Source organism: Acipenser ruthenus, chromosome 2 (assembly GCF_902713425.1).
Source record: "Acipenser ruthenus chromosome 2, fAciRut3.2 maternal haplotype, whole genome shotgun sequence".
Classification (NCBI taxonomy): domain Eukaryota; kingdom Metazoa; phylum Chordata; class Actinopteri; order Acipenseriformes; family Acipenseridae; genus Acipenser; species Acipenser ruthenus.
The window spans coordinates 18,783,089-18,801,356 of record NC_081190.1 but is presented as its reverse complement, the minus strand read 5'-3'; the positions used below and the strand labels follow the sequence as shown (position 1 = coordinate 18,801,356).

At 40.6% G+C, this 18,268-nt stretch overlaps 2 protein-coding genes across 2 annotated transcripts; one reads left to right on the top strand and one right to left on the bottom strand.

Annotated features, from left to right (window-relative positions):
* Positions 1 to 5,022: 5,022 nt before the first annotated feature.
* LOC131705065 (uncharacterized) lies at positions 5,023 to 7,089 on the top strand (the record flags this gene model as incomplete). The annotated part of the gene is made up of 2 exons (XM_059007213.1): positions 5,023 to 5,770; positions 5,966 to 7,089. Coding segments are annotated over 2 exons (1,533 nt in total), but the record flags the coding sequence as incomplete, so codon positions are not given.
* Positions 7,090 to 9,013: 1,924 nt separating this feature from the next.
* LOC117409194 (uncharacterized) lies at positions 9,014 to 13,890 on the bottom strand. Its single transcript, XM_034918476.2, has 9 exons — positions 12,236 to 13,890; positions 11,872 to 11,987; positions 11,616 to 11,719; positions 11,138 to 11,312; positions 10,637 to 10,751; positions 10,162 to 10,259; positions 9,864 to 9,946; positions 9,347 to 9,721; positions 9,014 to 9,091 (listed from the first exon to the last, which is right to left on the bottom strand). Exons 1-9 carry the CDS (start codon positions 13,847 to 13,849, stop codon positions 9,081 to 9,083), a joined length of 2,691 nt encoding a protein of 896 aa, XP_034774367.2. The 5' UTR covers positions 13,850 to 13,890; the 3' UTR covers positions 9,014 to 9,080.
* Between the last annotated feature and the right edge of the window lie 4,378 nt (positions 13,891 to 18,268).

The window sequence follows — 18,268 nt, the reverse complement described above, 5'->3', positions numbered from 1 at the left end:
TCGGGTGTCAAATGTCAGTCTGTCTCTCGTGTGCTGGCAGTTGCTTTTGTTTTTTCTTTATTTTGATTTGCAAATCTAACCCGTAATCTTTGCAGAAACGCATTTATTTGAGTCGTATTGCGTTGCTAGAACTGCAGTACCTAGTAGTAATGCTTGGGATACCACTGCACCTGTATGATTCAAACCACGAGCCAATTTTCTAGCCGCTTTGGTGGTAATCCTACACTATATGTTTACAACATGTAGTTCAAAAATAATAATTAAACGGGAGAGCTATTTCTTATTTAATGTGACGTCACTTCCATATGTTATATAATAAATATTCTATATGCTATAGAACCAATGTTACCCTCCCTCCCATTCAATCACTTCCAATTATTGGTCCCGACATTTTTCTCCAAAATTTAAAAAATGTCCCGATTTCCAAGGGCGCCAGATTAGCACTCGTTACTTTAATTACAGAAACACTCGGCAACTATATTCAAATAAGCAGCATGCTTAAAAAAAATAGGTCAGAATCGCAAAAATAAATAAATAAAGTTATGAGCACTTCTACCTAGAACAGCCAAAAGTAGTCATTTTGACGGCTTGCTACAACACATGCTTTTATTGTTAGTTTAACCTACAATACGCTATGTTTTTTTTAAACGTATACAAGCCTGTTTGTTATCTGTACCTCCGAGTTTACAGCAGTATGTATTTGAATAGAATAGAATATTGCTCTTGACTTCTAGATATGTGTTATCCAAATATCTAGTGTAATCCTATCAATTCCTTGGAGACCTGCCGTCTGGCTGTCTAAGTGAGCATATATAGTCTGCTGTATTATAATATTACTGTTACAAGAATTGTTCGATAAATCCTTGATATTTTTGCGTTTTGATCTGAGAGCAACTACAAATATATTTGCCTTGGCATCAAATATTTGGAACGACTTCATTGAAAACAAAAATGCCTGTTTCAAGCTAAACATAAAACATTACATGGACAAGCAGCTGTTTCCGACAAAAGCACGGTGTCGCTGGACAAACAAACCTGTCAAATATGGGATCAGGTTTTGGCTGGCAGCGGACCTGCCCCTACCTGTGCAAAGATAAAACTTGCCCCCCGCTGGTCAGAGACTGGGTGACAGTGTGTTAGGCTGATGTAACCGTGCTTAGGAAAAGAGATGGATGTTACCAATATACATATCTATTATTTCACTGTAATTAGCGAAACAGTTGAAGAAAATACCGGGGAAAATATCAGCAGGATATATCTCTTATAATGCTAGCCACGGTGCTTTGGCAGAAACATTTGGCTCAGAAAACTGCAAAGCTGCAGGGAAACGCAGCTCAAACTGGATACAGTGCGTAGCCATCAAGTGACACACGCATCAGACAACAATGCCAGGTAACTAAATACAATACAAATAAAACTTCTGATAGCTGTGCCGAGTGTGAAAGAGCAGTATGTGGTAAATGCACACAAGTTGATAAGCGTTACATCTGTGTGGATTGTGCTAATATGGGGGCTACTTTGAAGCATGTTTCCCTGAATGCGCATTCCCGTTACACTTTGGGAACGGAGTTATTTTCTTTTTTATGTTATTTTTTATAAATAATTATTTCGATTTTACAATTGTGTATGTAGGCCTACATATAACCAGTTCGCAGCTGGTTACACAATATTTTCAATACTTCTGATCAGACTGATACTTCTGATCAGACATTATAGTTTTTCATTTTCTGGAAGTCGTGCTATGCAGTAGGGCAATGGTCGGCAACTGTAAAATGCAGCTGTATTTCATTTTTCAAATACATATTTTTCTTTTATCACTTACAATTCATATATATATATATATATATATATATATATATATATATATATATATATATATATATATATATATATATATATATATATATATATATATATATAATGTTCTAATCTGTATATTTAGTTATCCAGACCACATAATGTACCGTACTGTGCTAAGTACTTTGTGCTGTAAGATTTCTAAGGGATGACAGCCAAACTGGATATGTGAGTGTAAATTTGGTAGTTATATTCATATAAGAATTAGCCAAATAAACATTAATTTGTCAAAATTATGCAGCGTTAAATATATTTTTACTAGTTGATATGTAGTTTTTATAGCCATATAATGGACATAGGTTTAACTTTCTATCATTGTTTCAGGCTACTCTACTTGAAATACTGAGAAATAAATTCAAAAAAGAGAGAAAGTCACTTAGTTCAGTGGAGACTTTAGAAGACATGAAAAAAAGTTTGGTGCTGTGGGTCAAGGAAGGAAGCGTGCTTTAATTGCACCAGAGCAACAGCAACCGCTCATGAAAAAGAGAAGAGAATCTGTAAGCCTAACTCTTGGATCTGCATTGACAGAAATAGATTGAAACAGTACATTTCAAATTATTTATTTTTAATTTACATATAATTATACTTTATATATGTGCATACATGTGATTGTGTAGTTTATTAGCTAATTGGCTTTCATGGACAGTACTTGATCTTTAGCATTTTCTCAGAGTAAAGAAAAGCACAGAGAATACATGCAGTAAATGTCTGATCAGAAGTATTGAATTACTCAACGTTATGGTAAATATTGCAGATGCAAAGTGAGGAGTTCCCAGGAGAAGACGAGCATAGTATTGCAAAACACTTGGACTCCATAAGAAAAGAAATAACGAAACTGAGGCCGAACATTGAAGCCATATGTGACAGCATGAATAGAATTGTACACACTCGGGAAAGAATGATGGAGAAGAAGTCAACTGAAGAAGTCCTTGGTCTGTTTCCATTCCTAAAGCATCCTAAACTGGTAGGTACTAGTTTTTATTCTACTATGGTGATTGATCAGAAATTAATATTTTTAGTTATAAGCATGTATAATCACTTTAATTAGTCCTCCTAGGTGACCTTTCTGCATCAGCAATCCACCTGCTCCAGCTTTGACAAAACTCCAGTGCTCCTGGTTTTTCCCATGCAACTTCTTTCTGCTCGCGTTCAATTTAGTTTGATTTTGTTTTATTTATTGATTTTTTTTAACTACTACATTATTTATAATTATTCAACTCAATTATTCAACTTTTTTACAGCTCTGTAGGGTCGCCTTGGATAAAGGCATCTGATAAATAAATAAATAAATAAATAAATATAATAATAACTTTACCATCTGTATTTTAGCTGTTGCACAAAGTAGAACTACATTTTGGAGTAAACTTGGAACGGAACCTAAAGAGTGGCCTATCCAGAATGGTAGATCCTATTTTCAGACTCTCTAGTGGGCCTCTTCTAACTAATGTGATGTCCTACATTGAAGATGCTTCAGATAAGACACAGGAAAATGGTAATGTATAAGAAATATTTATTGTACATCAAATTGTTTTGACCTATCTCAGAATAGGATCTATAAATAACTATTAAACAGAACATGATGCAACTTCATTTCGTACACTTAGAGCATAATATTTCATGGGGAAGATAGCTGGTATTTAACTCTCACGGGCATAAAAACCAATGTGAAAAACCTGCATAAACAGGTTTTTAGAAACTTTGTTGATACTGTTCTTAACATTTTTTTGCTCCAATCCATAATAACATTTGTATCAGTGGTGGTCAGTCCTGGTCCTGGAGAGCTACAGTCTTGTGTGTTTTTTTAGGTACCTTTAAATCATTTAAACTATTCTTTATCTGTGCAGTTTAGCAAATAATGAATTCATGAATGTAACTGAGAGCACTGGTGGAATTATTAATTATTAATTATTAATTATTATTATTATTATTATTATTTCTTAGGAGACGCCCTTATCCAGGGCGACTTACAATTGTTACAAGATATCACATTATTTTTACATACAATTACCCATTTATACAGTTGGGTTTTTACTGGAGCAATCAAGGTAAAGTACCTTGCTCAAGGGTACAGCAGCAGTGTCCTCCACCTGGGATTGAACCCACCACCCTCCGGTTAAGAGTCCAAAGCCCTAACCACTACTCCACACTGCTGCTTAAGTTAATATTAGTTTCTGGGGAAACATGGATGTGTCTACACAGTACTTCTGTTAATCCAACCGTCTTGTATGTCACATTTTTGCATATATCTGGAGAACTGCTTATTAAACTGTTATTAAACTTTTCACTGCTAATTTTACTCTATTTAGCACATACTGGTAATACACTGGTGATGCAAAGCCACAGATCCTTTACCTCTCAGACCAGAGTTGCTCAACACTCTTCCGTGTGGTTTGTACTTTGTGTTGATCAAGTAAGTTAATTGAGCTCTACTTTTTAAATGTAGCTTAACTGAATTGATGTATTTAATGTTAAGTACAAAGCCAAATTATCATTTAGAGATATCTCAAAATGAGTTTGAGATATCACAAAATTAATTCCAGATATCTGTAAACCATTTTGAGATATCTTAAAATATGTTACGATATCTCGAATTATTTCAAAATATCTTAAAATATTTTAAGATATCTTCAACTGATTTAAGGATATTTTGAAATATTTAAAGATATCTGTTAAATATTTAAAGGTATCTCTTAATTTGGCTTGCCATAAATTTGTACTTAATGAATTATGAGGGAGACTTGTAGGCAATTAACAATCCCTTTAAAGTAGCCGCAGCCCCACCACACGAGCCGCCACTGCTTGTAGGTATGGTGAGATGCTGCTGAAGTACAATTACACATAATTTAAAACAAATATTTTACAAATCATTTAGTTTAGCCAAATATATTAATTGTTGAATAAAGTTATCAATTATTATTATTTTAAAATCTATACATGTACCACCATCACCTACGGCAACTATCGTTTTCAAGGGATCACTGCGATCTGCTGAAAAGAAATGGAAGAGAACCAAACTCCCTGCTGCCCTAGACCTTTACCGCACTCTTCTCTCCTCCTTCTCCTCTACTCTCTCCTCTGCTAAATGTGCTTATTTCCAATCTGTAATCCAAGCCTCCACTAACAACCCACGTAAACTATTCTCTACCTTCTCCTCCCTCCTAAACCCTCCCCCCTCCTCCTCCCTCCTCTATCTCCCCTGACGACTTTGCCTCCTTCTTCTCTTCTAAAATCTCAGATATCCGCAAACTCTTTAACACCTCTCCCTCCCCCGCACCCCCTCCTGCTCCAACCCCTACACCCACTACATCCCCTACTAACTCGCCCTCCCTCTCCACCTTCTTGCCCCTCTCAGACTCTGACCTCTCCTCCCTGCTCCAGGGTCACAAACCCACCACGTGTGCCTTGGACCCCCTCCCCACTCACCTCTTTCAAGCTGCTGCTCCTGCTCTACTCCCCTTCATCTCCTCCCTCCTCAACACCTCTCTACTTTCTGGCATCTTCCCCTCTGCCTTCAAAAAAGCCTCGATCACTCCCCTCCTCAAAAAACCTACCCTCGACCCCACCTCCCTCCAGAGCTACCGTCCTGTCTCCCTCCTACCCTTCCTCTCCAAAACCCTTGAGCGGACTGTACACCGCCAGCTCTCTGCTTTCCTGTCCAACCACTCTCTGCTTGACCCTCTCCAATCTGGCTTCCGCTCTGCTCACTCCACTGAAACCGCCCTTCTGTCTGTCACCAACTCACTTAAGTGTGCCCGAGCTGCCTCTCTCTCCTCTGTCCTAATTCTCCTCGACCTCTCTGCTGCCTTTGACACTGTTGATCACTCTATTCTACTATCATCTCTTGCTGACCTGGGGATCTCTGGCACTGCTCTGGCCTGGTTCTCCTCCTACCTCTCCAACCGCACTTACCAGGTAACCTGGCGTGGAGCAACCTCCACACCTCACCCTCTCTTAACTGGAGTCCCCCAAGGGTCAGTCTTGGGTCCTATCCTGTTCTCTCTCTACACCCGCTCCCTGGGCCCCCTCATCGCATCCTATGGTTTCTCATACCATTTCTATGCTGATGATGCTCAGATTTTCCTCTCCTTCCCCACCTCTGACTCCACCATCTCCTCCCGTATCTCTACCTGTCTGTCTGCTATTTCCTCCTGGATGCACTCGCATCACCTCAAACTCAACCTCTCTAAATCTGACCTCCTTTTCTTTCCCTCCTCCTCCCCCTCCTCTGATCTCTCTATCTCTGTTCCTCTGGAATCTACCACACTCTCTCCCTCTTCCTCAGCTAAGAACCTTGGAGTCACCCTGGACCCCTGCCTCTCTTATTCCCAGCACATCTCCACTCTGGCACGCACTTGCAGATTCTTCCTGAGCAACATCCGAAGAATCCGACCCTTCCTCACCAACTATGCTACCCAGCTCCTGGTCCAGGCCCTGGTACTCTCCCGCCTAGACTACTGCAACTCCCTCCTGGCTGGCCTCCCTGCGTCCGCCACCCGTCCGCTCCAGCTCATCCAGAACTCTGCTGCTCGCCTGGTGTTCTCTCTACCTCGCTTCGCCCACGCTACTCCACTACTCCGCTCGCTCCACTGGCTCCCGATCACCGCTCGCATCCAGTTCAAGACTCTTGTACTAGCCTATAGATGCCTTGATCAGACTGCACCCAGCTACCTCCAGACCCTCATCTCGCCCTACACCCCCACTCGACCTCTCCGCTCCGCCTGCACTAGAAGACTGGCTCTACCTCCGCTACGCTCCCCTGCCTCCCGAGCCCGCTCCTTCTCCACCCTTGCTCCGCAGTGGTGGAACGACCTTCCTACAGATGTCAGGACTGCCCAGTCCCTGACCACATTCCGGCGCCTCCTTAAGACTCACCTCTTCAAACAGCACCTGTAGAACTCCTCTGTTGTATCCTGGGACACTATCACCCTTCATTTAAATATGCTTTATTTTGCTCTTATCTGCCCCCTATTTTACTGCATTTAATCCTGTACCTCAGAATATTGTAATCTGCCAAGTGTTTAATCTGTAGTATTTTGTACTTAATCATATCCTGATGTAACTATCACTATTTAATCATATCCTGATGTAACTTTCACTATTATCTGCTGTATTATTGAATTGTGATTTGTCACACTTGAGAATTATTGTATTTCTTGTTCTTATTGTATGACTTATATTGTAACACTTGAATGTATTTGTATTTGCTTGCGATTGTAAGTCGCCCTGGATAAGGGCGTCTGCTAAGAAATAAATAATAATAATAATAATAACAACAAGCCCATTGGCAGCAGATGACATCTCTGTTTGTGTTGATGGAATTGAGATACTCAGTGATTATTGTCCAGGAATGGATATCACCCTTGCTGTTGAATGTATTTTTTCTCTATTTTTCCTTGGGCATTGAGTATCCTAAAGCTCTAAAAAATGGTCTGACTTTCATGGAAAGGTACTTCATGAAGCTGAGTACCTCTGACAAAGTACCTTTGCCAGTGTTAAAGATGTACAGTCAAATAACTGCACTTTTACTTGGGGAATAATGATATTGATCTGATGGAATGCCATTTTAACATTTAATCTGAAATTAAATGAATTTATTGTATCAACAATTTAATTTGATTACAAAAACAGAATGTTTGATATAAAAATGTAATTGTACATATCAAAAAAATATTTCTTTTAAATGTAAATGGCTGATTAGAAAATTAATTGTTTCTAACAAATGTAAATTGTTTTTAATAGAAGTTTTGATCTAAAAAAAACTAATACACTTTCAGTTTTAATTTATAGATATCATAAACTCATAATAAGCTCTGATCTAAATACTGTACTCTATCTCTTCTAATTTGTGCCACCAAAAAATGAAGAAAAAAGAAACCCACGTTCATCAGTTTCAATATGCATTTTATCTCAAGTTTTTCAAAGTCTATTACATGTTCTTGAAAATGTATTTTGTGTAAGTTCCAGGAAAATCTGTGGGATGCATAGATTTATTTTCCAGTTTGCTCTGAGACACTTTTTTTCACTGTGTAAATAATATGGTTTAATTATTAAAAACACACAGGTCGAATAAAACTGTGTAAAACTCATATATAACTAAACCTGAAACTGAAACTACACTAATGGTTTAACCTGTAAAAACACTAAATTGTTATATAAATGTTTAATAAATAAAAATTGTTGGCATCTTGAATTGAGTGATTTATCAAAGCATTTACACTTCTGAGGTTGGGGGATTCTAAAGGATGTGAAGACCTCTTAAAGGTATACATTTGTTTTTTTCTCAGATGAACCACAAGTTTCTACATATCACTAAACTGGTGTTTCCATATTAACTAAAACAACCCTCCATAGAATGTTGATTGTAATGTTCATTAGAGTAACTCTGATAGTTCTATATTAAACCTCAATACAAGGTTCTTCAGAGGAACCAATATGGTTCTGTATTATACCATTAATATAAAAATCATGGTGGTTCTTTATTAAACCCCTAATGCAGGGTTCTTCCAAAGAACCATTTTAAAAGGTTCCATATGGCACTTCAAAATTGTTCCAAATCTATACCAGCAGATAGAACCTTTTAGTGGCTAATCAAGCTAGTAGTTTTATTTCCATCCCTGAGCTTTGAGGCACATCAAATATATATTCAACTTTTGTTCAGTGTCCAAAGTTTTAGGTTGTGGTTCTTTGGCACTATGTGGTGGTTCAAGTACAGCAGATGTTAGTGCATGGGGAGCTTTTTCCCCTGCTCTCAGGCGGTGTAATCCCACCAGACCAAGGTGGGTATGGAGGCTGTCACACTTCCTTTCTAATGAAACGGAAGGCAAAAGTTGGTCCTAGATTTGTGGTTTCCTCAGCACATACCAGCATTCAGTCAGTTTATAGTCATTTAGCAGACACTTCTCCAAAGCGACTTGGAGATGAACTACGCAATAGCAGAGTCACTTACAACAGGAGCTCCGTTTCAAGTCTCATCCTTAAACCAAACAAAAGCCACCATTCTAAAAAGATAGAGGGGAGGCCATTCAGCCCATCTAAAATCGGAGGTGGTTCAGAGGAGCCAACTGATCTCAACTTATTTAACCCAGCCCATTTGTTTACTGGGTACATTTAAAACCAATTCAGATGAGGGACAAAATAACTGAAAGTACAAAAACGGTATACAAAAATGTCAACACCTTTATTTAGCAGTCATGATAATCCAATAACTAGACAGAACTGCATCTTCAGTTACCACCTGGAGAAAGAAACACGGATGATCAGTATTAGAATTGCATGCAGAACAAGGGCAATGTGGATATTAAAAGTGCCACAATAAACACACACCACAACTACAGAGTGCTTCATCTCCAAAAACTAAACAATAAAAAACGTGCCATATCCTCAATAAAGACAATTGTAATATTACTTTGCTTCTTCCCATACTCCTCATGGTAGACCCTCCGTACGCCAGTTAAAAGCCACAGAATGTGCAAGAATTAAAAAAGCATACCGGCTTCCTCTGCAGACAGAGCCCTCCACTCATCCGCCTCTTCGAAGTGACCAGGCTCCCCAGCCCCCTCATAGTTCTCAGTGTCACTGTGCTCTGGCACCTTGGAGGCATCATAGGTACCTTCCAAATGCTGGTTAGGATCATCAGAATTGTCATTGCCTTCTGCCTCAACATCCAAAAGCCTGTTATAGTCATTCTCCTCAAAGGCATCGTCCTCTGGAGACAGTGCCTCCAGATCCTCTTTGGACACGCCTTCGGAAGACAGCAAGTCCTCCTCCAGTTCAAGAATGGCCGCGCCAGTCTTCCTCTCCCCGTCGTCACCTCCCTGCTTTTCAAGGACCAGCAGGGCATCGCTGCTTATGGTGCTCTTAGTAACTGAGGGGATACATTTAAAAATAAATACATTTTAGCGTACAAGCCAAGGTCTTACCACTGCTACAAGAGTCACTCAAGCAGAAGTTACTGGATCTGCAATTTTTACACCCTTCCCCTTGCTTTCTGGGGGTCGTATACATACCGATGGGCAAAGTCACATCTTCATTTATGCACACAGAGTCACAGCAGGAACAGACACTGTGGTTACCTTCAAGTTCCACCCACCTGAACAGAGACATTAGTAGTTATTCACATGGAACTGCCTCAAGTTACATGCTCCTAGAAAGGGCATGGTGCCTCATTGGAATGCCACCCTCCCAGAACTATGGAAACCAAATCTTTAGTTCTAGAAAATTGACACATCATTAATGGTTGCCTTCATCTTGCACTACCCAAGACATGCAAGGGAGCGATACCTTTAACCCTTAAATGGAACCTACCTGTTCACGTTCTTATCATAGTGGCAAGATTTGGTACTCTGCGTTACCATGCTGTTGCTCGTTACCACCATTGTGCAGTGCATGTAGTACTTGTTTACCTTGGGAATAGAATGGAGAATTATTTCCTTAGCAATATTAGACAGACTATACACCAGATGACTGGAGAGCAACTTGGTCAACTTCTGCAGCTAACCATTTGTGTTCATGCATGCAAGCAGTGCGCGTCAGACATCTTAACTACATTGAATGAGCGTCAGGCCACACCACCTAAACACGGCACGATCATAGCCATTAACTTTGGGCTGCCATTCACTTCATGCAAAAGTCACACTTCCAACACATGCTGGCAATATCGTTTTACGAAGAGTGAACACGGCACTGGTGTCAGAGTAGCAGAAGAAACTCCAATTGCATTGGAAGAGATCTGGGTGCCAAAGCCCAGTATAGGGATGAGCAGGTACAAAGGGAAACCTACCAGAGGGGACAGCGTGTTGAACTGGAAAGCATCAACAATTAAATTGATTGTATTGTTGGTTCTGGGAGGCACAAAATGGGAGCTACAGGTTTCATACTTGCTGTCCACCATGCACCTGGAAAGGGAGGAAGTGCAATGAAAAGAGCATGTGGGTTTCAAGCACAGAACAGGATTGCAAAAAGTAATTTGTAAGCCCTGGCATATTGAAGATGCAATGTCATTGCTGTGGTGTGGTGAGGTAATGCAACTCCAGTGTCAATAAAGTCACTCCCAAGTCATTACCTTGCAACATGCGACACCAAAGCCATATACTACAACTGCCATAAAGTTGAACATTTGCCTCCATCTAAAATTGTAGTTCATGCAAAGTGAACTGTGAGCACAGGGTTGGAGCATCCCTGTGAAGCATTATCAGTCATGCCGTGGTTTTAGAACAGCTGACCTCCACAGAAAGCCAGGAGAGCAGCATCCAGGTTTTCATAGAATAACCAATAGTCTTACCCATAATTCTCAATCACTGTGTATCTGGGCGTTGAATTTGAAGCTGGAGATGCGGTTGCATAACAGCTGTGGATGAAAAGCTTTGTCCCAGGAATAGGAAGATTTGTAGTAGCTTGAAAGTGTATGGGTTGTCCAAGGTAGAATGTATTCATCATGCGCTCAGGAACCCAGTCACCTAAGGAGTAAAAAAAAACCCACACAAGGTGGGAGGGTGGAACAGACAGTTGAAGCATGCAGTTGGGGGGGGGGGGGGGGGGGGATTAGCATTAAAACGGGACACTATTTTGACATGTGGACTCCCAGGAGAACCACAGTACAGTGTAGCACCCCCGCTTCAACAGTACTTGTCCTCATCTGTATACACCCTATTTAAAATCATAGATAATAGGGAACCCTTCATGATATACAGAACAAGACATGCTGTAGGTACTACACTACGCTTTATATAGTTATATAACCGTTGAAGAGTTCTGCTTACCATTAATTATTTTTAGGGCAAAGCCGTATGGGGTCTTGAGACTCTTGAACCGAGTTGGATTCCTCCAAAGCGGACGAATACCGTGCCTGTAGACATGGTGATACCTACAAACAGGAAAAATCAAGCGGACGAGTTTTTCAATGCAATATGACTCTTGGACATTAGCTTTGTTAAACCGCTTTTAAAACCGGGGTGATTTAAAAGAATAAACAAGTCCGCTTTTGCCATGCCGTATAATTAGAAAGAGGTTCCTTACCTATAGTAACGACACTGAAGGGGTACAGTGAATGGCATAGATCTCCGAATTGTACTGTTTTGCACAGATGGAACATATTTAAGGACGTTCTTGTACACCAACTGTCCAGCTTCCACCTTGAAGGTGGTGTAGAAAGAGAATATGAAGTTAGAACATCGGAAAGCAGGTTTAAAATGACACACAAATAAAAGCACACACTACATACATAGGAATCTTAACGTTACACATTGTGCCCGAAACTACATTGACGTATATTAAAAAAAGCGCCACCCCACACACCCTGATGCATCATCCATTGCTTGTAACAGTCAAGTGAAGCTAGAAATATGTAAAGTCAGAACTCTCTACAGCATGGGATACTCACAGACGCCTGGCTTCCACATTCTTTGAGGCCGTATGTAAAGAGAAGATACCCACCAGAGACTCCATTGCTTCTGCAGCTGGTCCCCAGAGTCAACTGGCCTGCTTTACACTTTAATCCGTACAGGTCAGTCCTTACCCTCACGTACATTTTGTTTTCGCTGCACAACACGCGGACCGCTGCAGCAAGACTAATGGGTAGCGGCCGGGGCATAGGAACAGGCTTGGGATTCATGACCTTTTGGAGCTCAGGCGGCACGGGCGCGTTGACAGGGATCACCCGAGGGCTAAGCAGCTTGAAAGGAAAGGGAGTGACAGGCACTGGGATGCCGTAAGGCGGAATAAACTTCACAGGGTAAGGCCTTGGTTGTATTGGAGGTTGAACCGGAACATTTTCCTCACTGTGTATCTCCGTCTCAACCTGCTGAATGGTATCGTGCTCCTCGCCCTGCACCTGCTCAATGGGGTCGTGCTCCTCGCCCTGCACCTGCACAATGGGGTCGTGCTCCTCGCCCTGCACCTGCACAATGGGGTCGTGCTCCTCGCCCTGCACCTGCACAATGGGGTCGTGCTCCTCGCCCTGCACCTGCACAATGGGGTCGTGCTCCTCGCCCTGCACAATGGGGTCGTGCTCCTCGCCCTGCACCTGCACAATGGGGTCGTGCTCCTCGCCCTGCGCAATGGGGTCGTGCGCCTCGCCCTGCGCAATGGGGTCGTGCTCCTCGCCCTGCGCAATGGGGTCGTGCTCCTCGCCCTGCGCAATGGGGTCGTGCTCCTCGCCCTGCGCAATGGGGTCGTGCTCCTCGCCCTGCGCAATGGGGTCGTGCTCCTCGCCCTGCGCAATGGGGTCGTGCTCCTCGCCCTGCGCAATGGGGTCGTGCTCCTCGCCCTGCACAATGGGGTCGTGCTCCTCGCCCTGCGCAATGGGGTCGTGCTCCTCGCCCTGCGCAATGGGGTCGTGCTCCTCGCCCTGTACCTGCTCAATAGGGTCATACCCCCTGCCCTGTACCTGCTCAATAGGGTCGTACTCCTCACCTTGCTCAATAGGGTCGTTCTCCTCGCCTTGCACCTGCTCAATAGGGTCGTACTCCTCCCCTTGCACCTGCTCAATGGGGTCGTGCTCCTCGCCCTGTACCTGCTCAATGGGGTCATACTCCTCTCCCTGTACCTGCTCAATGGGGTCGTACTCCTCACCCTGTACCTGCTCAATGGGGTCGTACTCCTCACCCTGTACCTGCTCAATGGGGTCGTACTCCTCGCCTTGCTCAATAGGGTCGTTCTCCTCCCCTTGCACCTGCTCAATGGGGTCGTGCTCCTCGCCCTGTACCTGCTCAATGGGGTCGTACTCCTCGCCCTGTACCTGCTCAATGGGGTCGTACTCCTCGCCCTGTACCTGCTCAATGGGGTCGTACTCCTCGCCCTGTACTTGCTCAGTAGGATCATTTCCCTTGCTGCGTAGCTCGCTATACGTCTCTGTTTCGCCGTGCTCCGCAGAGATCTGCGAAGCAAAAATACCTGCAACTAAAAAGCAGGAAAAAAGGAGGAAAAACTGCATCGCCGATGGAACGGAACGGCGCAATGACCGGGACGCTCCACGGCACCCAGCAAACAACTCCATTATACCCTTAACAAGAACCGAAGAGATACCTTAGTTTTTCCAGACCACACTTTTATAGCGCTTCCCATTGACAATAATCACCTGTGACCAATGCCAGCTAATTACCCCTGTAGTCAAATGTGACGATCACCTTTAACACCTTCAATGGACTCCAGTTAAATCAGATGATTCTTCTTGATAACCTCCCATTCAATCGACTGATTCTAGTCAGATCGGGTGTCAAATGTCAGTCTGTCTCTCGTGTGCTGGCAGTTGCTTTTGTTTTTTCTTTATTTTGATTTGCAAATCTAACCCGTAATCTTTGCAGAAACGCATTTATTTGAGTCGTATTGCGTTGCTAGAACTGCAGTACCTAGTAGTAATGCTTGGGATACCAATGCACCTGTATGATTCAAACCACGAGCCAATTTTCTAGCCGCTTTGGTGGTAATCCTACACTATATGTTTAGAACATGTAGTTCAAAAATAATAATTAAACGGGAGAGCTATTTCTTATTTAATGTGACGTCACTTCCATATGTTATATAATAAATATTCTATATGCTATAGAACCAATGTTACCCTCCCTTCCATTCAATCACTTCCAATTATTGGTCCCGACATTTTTCTCCAAAATTTAAAAAATGTCCCGATTTCCAAGGGCGCCAGATTAGCACTCGTTACTTTAATTACAGAAACACTCGGCAATCATATTAAAAAATATGGTTCCAGAATAATATTTTGAATCTAGGTTCCTGTATGCCTACTAAATAAAAAATATTCAAAATGATCTAAATTAAGGGTAAAAATGCAATACATCTGGCTATAACATCTAGTTGAACCTGGGCAAGAACTGGAAATTGAAGGCGGCGTGCTTGTGCCGCAGTCAGAGGTTGTTTTTCTTAGTTTAATGCTAAAGCACTATATTCAAATAAGCAGCATGCTTAAAAAAAAATAGGTCAGAATCGCAAAAATAAATAAATAAAGTTATGAGCACTTCTACCTAGAACAGCCAAAAGTAGTCATTTTGACGGCTTGCTACAACACATGCTTTTATTGTTAGTTTAACCTACAATACGCTATGTTTTTTTTAACACGTATACAAGCCTGTTTGTTATCTGTACCTCCGAGTTTACAGCAGTATGTATTTGAATAGAATAGAATATTGCTCTTGACTTCTAGATATGTGTTATCCAAATATCTAGTGTAATCCTATCAATTCCTTGGAGACCTGCCGTCTGGCTGTCTAAGTGAGCATATATAGTCTGCTGTATTATAATATTACTGTTACAAGAATTGTTCGATAAATCCTTGATATTTTTGCGTTTTGATCTGAGAGCAACTACAAATATATTTGCCTTGGCATCAAATATTTGGAACGACTTCATTGAAAACAAAAATGCCTGTTTCAAGCTAAACATAAAACATTACATGGACAAGCAGCTGTTTCCGACAAAAGCACGGTGTCGCTGGACAAACAAACCTGTCAAATATGGGATCAGGTTTTGGCTGGCAGCGGACCTGCCCCTACCTGTGCAAAGATAAAACTCGCCCCCCGCTGGTCAGAGACTGGGTGACAGTGTGTTAGGCTGATGTAACCGTGCTTAGGAAAAGAGATGAATGTTACCAATATACATATCTATTATTTCACTGTAATTAGCGAAACAGTTGAAGAAAATACCGGGGAAAATATCAGCAGGATATATCTCTTATAATGCTAGCCACGGTGCTTTGGCAGAAACATTTGGCTTAGAAAACTGCAAAGCTGCAGAGAAACGCTGCTCAAACTGGATACAGTGCGTAGCCATCAAGTGACACACGCATCAGACAACAATGCCAGGTAACTAAATACAATACAAATAAAACTTCTGATAGCTGTGCCCAGTGTGAAAGAGCAGTATGTGGTAAATGCACACAAGTTGATAAGCGTTACATCTGTGTGGATTGTGCTAATATGGGGGCTACTTTGAAGCATGTTTCCCTGAATGCGCATTCCCGTTACACTTTGGGAACGGAGTTATTTTCTTTTTTATGTTATTTTTTATAAATAATTATTTCGATTTTACAATTGTGTATGTAGGCCTACATATAACCAGTTCGCAGCTGGTTACACAATATTTTCAATACTTCTGATCAGACTGATACTTCTGATCAGACATTATAGTTTTTCATTTTCTGGAAGTCGTGCTATGCAGTAGGGCAATGGTCGGCAACTGTAAAATGCAGCTGTATTTCATTTTTCAAATACATATTTTTCTTTTATCACTTACAATTCATATATATATATATATATATATATATATATATATATATATATATATATATATATATATATATATATATATATATATAATGTTCTAATCTGTATATTTAGTTATCCAGACCACATAATGTACCGTACTGTGCTAAGTACTTTGTGCTGTAAGATTTCTAAGGGATGACAGCCAAACTGGATATGTGAGTGTAAATTTGGTAGTTATATTCATATAAGATTTAGCCAAATAAACATTAATTTGTCAAAATTATGCAGCGTTAAATATATTTTTACTAGTTCATATGTATTTTTTATAGCCATATAATGGACATAGGTGTAACTGTCTATCATTGTTTCAGGCTACTCTACTTGAAATACTGAGAAATAAATTCAAAAAAGAGAGAAAGTCACTTAGTTCAGTGGAGACTTTAGAAGACGTGAAAAGAAGTTTGGTGCTGTGGGTCGAGGAAGGAAGCGTGCTTTAATTGCACCAGAGCAACAAAAAAGAGAAGAGAATCTGTAAGCCTAACTCTTGGATCTGCATTGACAGAAATAGATTGAAACAGTACATTTCAAATTATTTATTTTTAATTTACATATAATTATACTTTATATATGTGCATACATGTGATTGTGTAGTTTATTAGCTAATTGGCTTTCATGGACAGTACTTGATCTTTAGCATTTTCTCAGAGTAAAGAAAAGCACAGAGAATACATGCAGTAAATGTCTGATCAGAAGTATTGAATTACTCAACGTTATGATAAATATTGCAGATGCAAAGTGAGGAGTTCCCAGGAGAAGACGAGCATAGTATTGCAAAACACTTGGACTCCATAAGAAAAGAAATAACGAAACTGAGGCCGAACATTGAAGCCATATGTGACAGCATGAATAGAATTGTACACACTCGGGAAAGAATGATGGAGAAGAAGTCAACTGAAGAAGTCCTTGGTCTGTTTCCATTCCTAAAGCATCCTAAACTGGTAGGTACTTGTTTTTATTCTACTATGGTGATTGATCAGAAATTAATATTTTTAGTTATAAGCATGTATAATCACTTTAATTAGTCCTCCTAGGTGACCTTTCTGCATCAGCAATCCACCTGCTCCAGCTTTGACAAAACTCCAGTGCTCCTGGTTTTTCCCATGCAACTTCTTTCTGCTCGCATTCAATTTAGTTTGATTTAGTTTTATTTATTGATTTTTTTTAACTACTACATTATTTGTAATTATTCAACTCAATTATTCAACTTTTTTACAGCTCTGTAGGGTCGCCTTGGATAAAGGCATCTGATAAATAAATAAATAAATATAATAATAACTTTACCATCTGTATTTTAGCTGTTGCACGAAGTAGAACTACGTTTGGAGTAAACTTGGAACGGAACCTAATGAGTGGCCTATCCAGAATGGTAGATCCTATTTTCAGACTCTCTAGTGGGCCTCTTCTAACTAATGTGATGTCCTACATTGAAGATGCTTCAGATAAGACACAGGAAAATGGTAATGTATAAGAAATATTTATTGTACATCAAATTGTTTTGACCTATCTCAGAATAGGATCTATAAATAACTATTAAACAGAACATGATGCAACTTCATTTCGTACACTTAGAGCATAATATTTCATGGGGAAGATAGCTGGTATTTAACTCTCACGGGCATAAAAACCAATGCGAAAAACCTGCATAAACAGGTTTTTAGAAACTTTGTTGATACTGTTCTTAACATTTTTTTGCTCCAATCCATAATAACATTTGTATCAGTGGTGGTCAGTCCTGGTCCTGGAGAGCTACAGTCTTGTGTGTTTTTTTAGGTACCTTTAAATCATTTAAACTATTCTTTATCTGTGCAGTTTAGCAAATAATGAATTCATGAATGTAACTGAGAGCACTGGTGGAATTATTAATTATTATTATTATTAATTATTTCTTAGGAGACGCCCTTATCCAGGGCGACTTACAATTGTTACAAGATATCACATTATTTTTACATACAATTACCCATTTATACAGTTGGGTTTTTACTGGAGCAATCAAGGTAAAGTACCTTGCTCAAGGGTACAGCAGCAGTGTCCTCCGCCTGGGATTGAACCCACCACCCTCCGGTCAAGAGTCCAAAGCCCTAACCACTACTCCACACTGCTGCTTAAGTTAATATTAGATTCTGGGGAAACATGGATGT

What these genes read in the sequence shown, in the direction of transcription:
- LOC117409194 (XM_034918476.2), bottom strand. Translation starts at nt 13,849, where the DNA reads ATGGAGTTGTTTGCTGGGTGCCGTGGAGCGTCCCGGTCATTGCGCCGT. An exon ending in AATGTGGAAGCCAGGCGTCT is followed by an intron (nt 11,988 to 12,235) that starts GTGAGTATCCCA and finishes ACCACCTTCAAG; the next exon opens with GTGGAAGCTGGACAGTTGGT. An exon ending in TCAACACGCTGTCCCCTCTG is followed by an intron (nt 10,260 to 10,636) that starts GTAGGTTTCCCT and finishes TCTATTCCCAAG; the next exon opens with GTAAACAAGTACTACATGCA.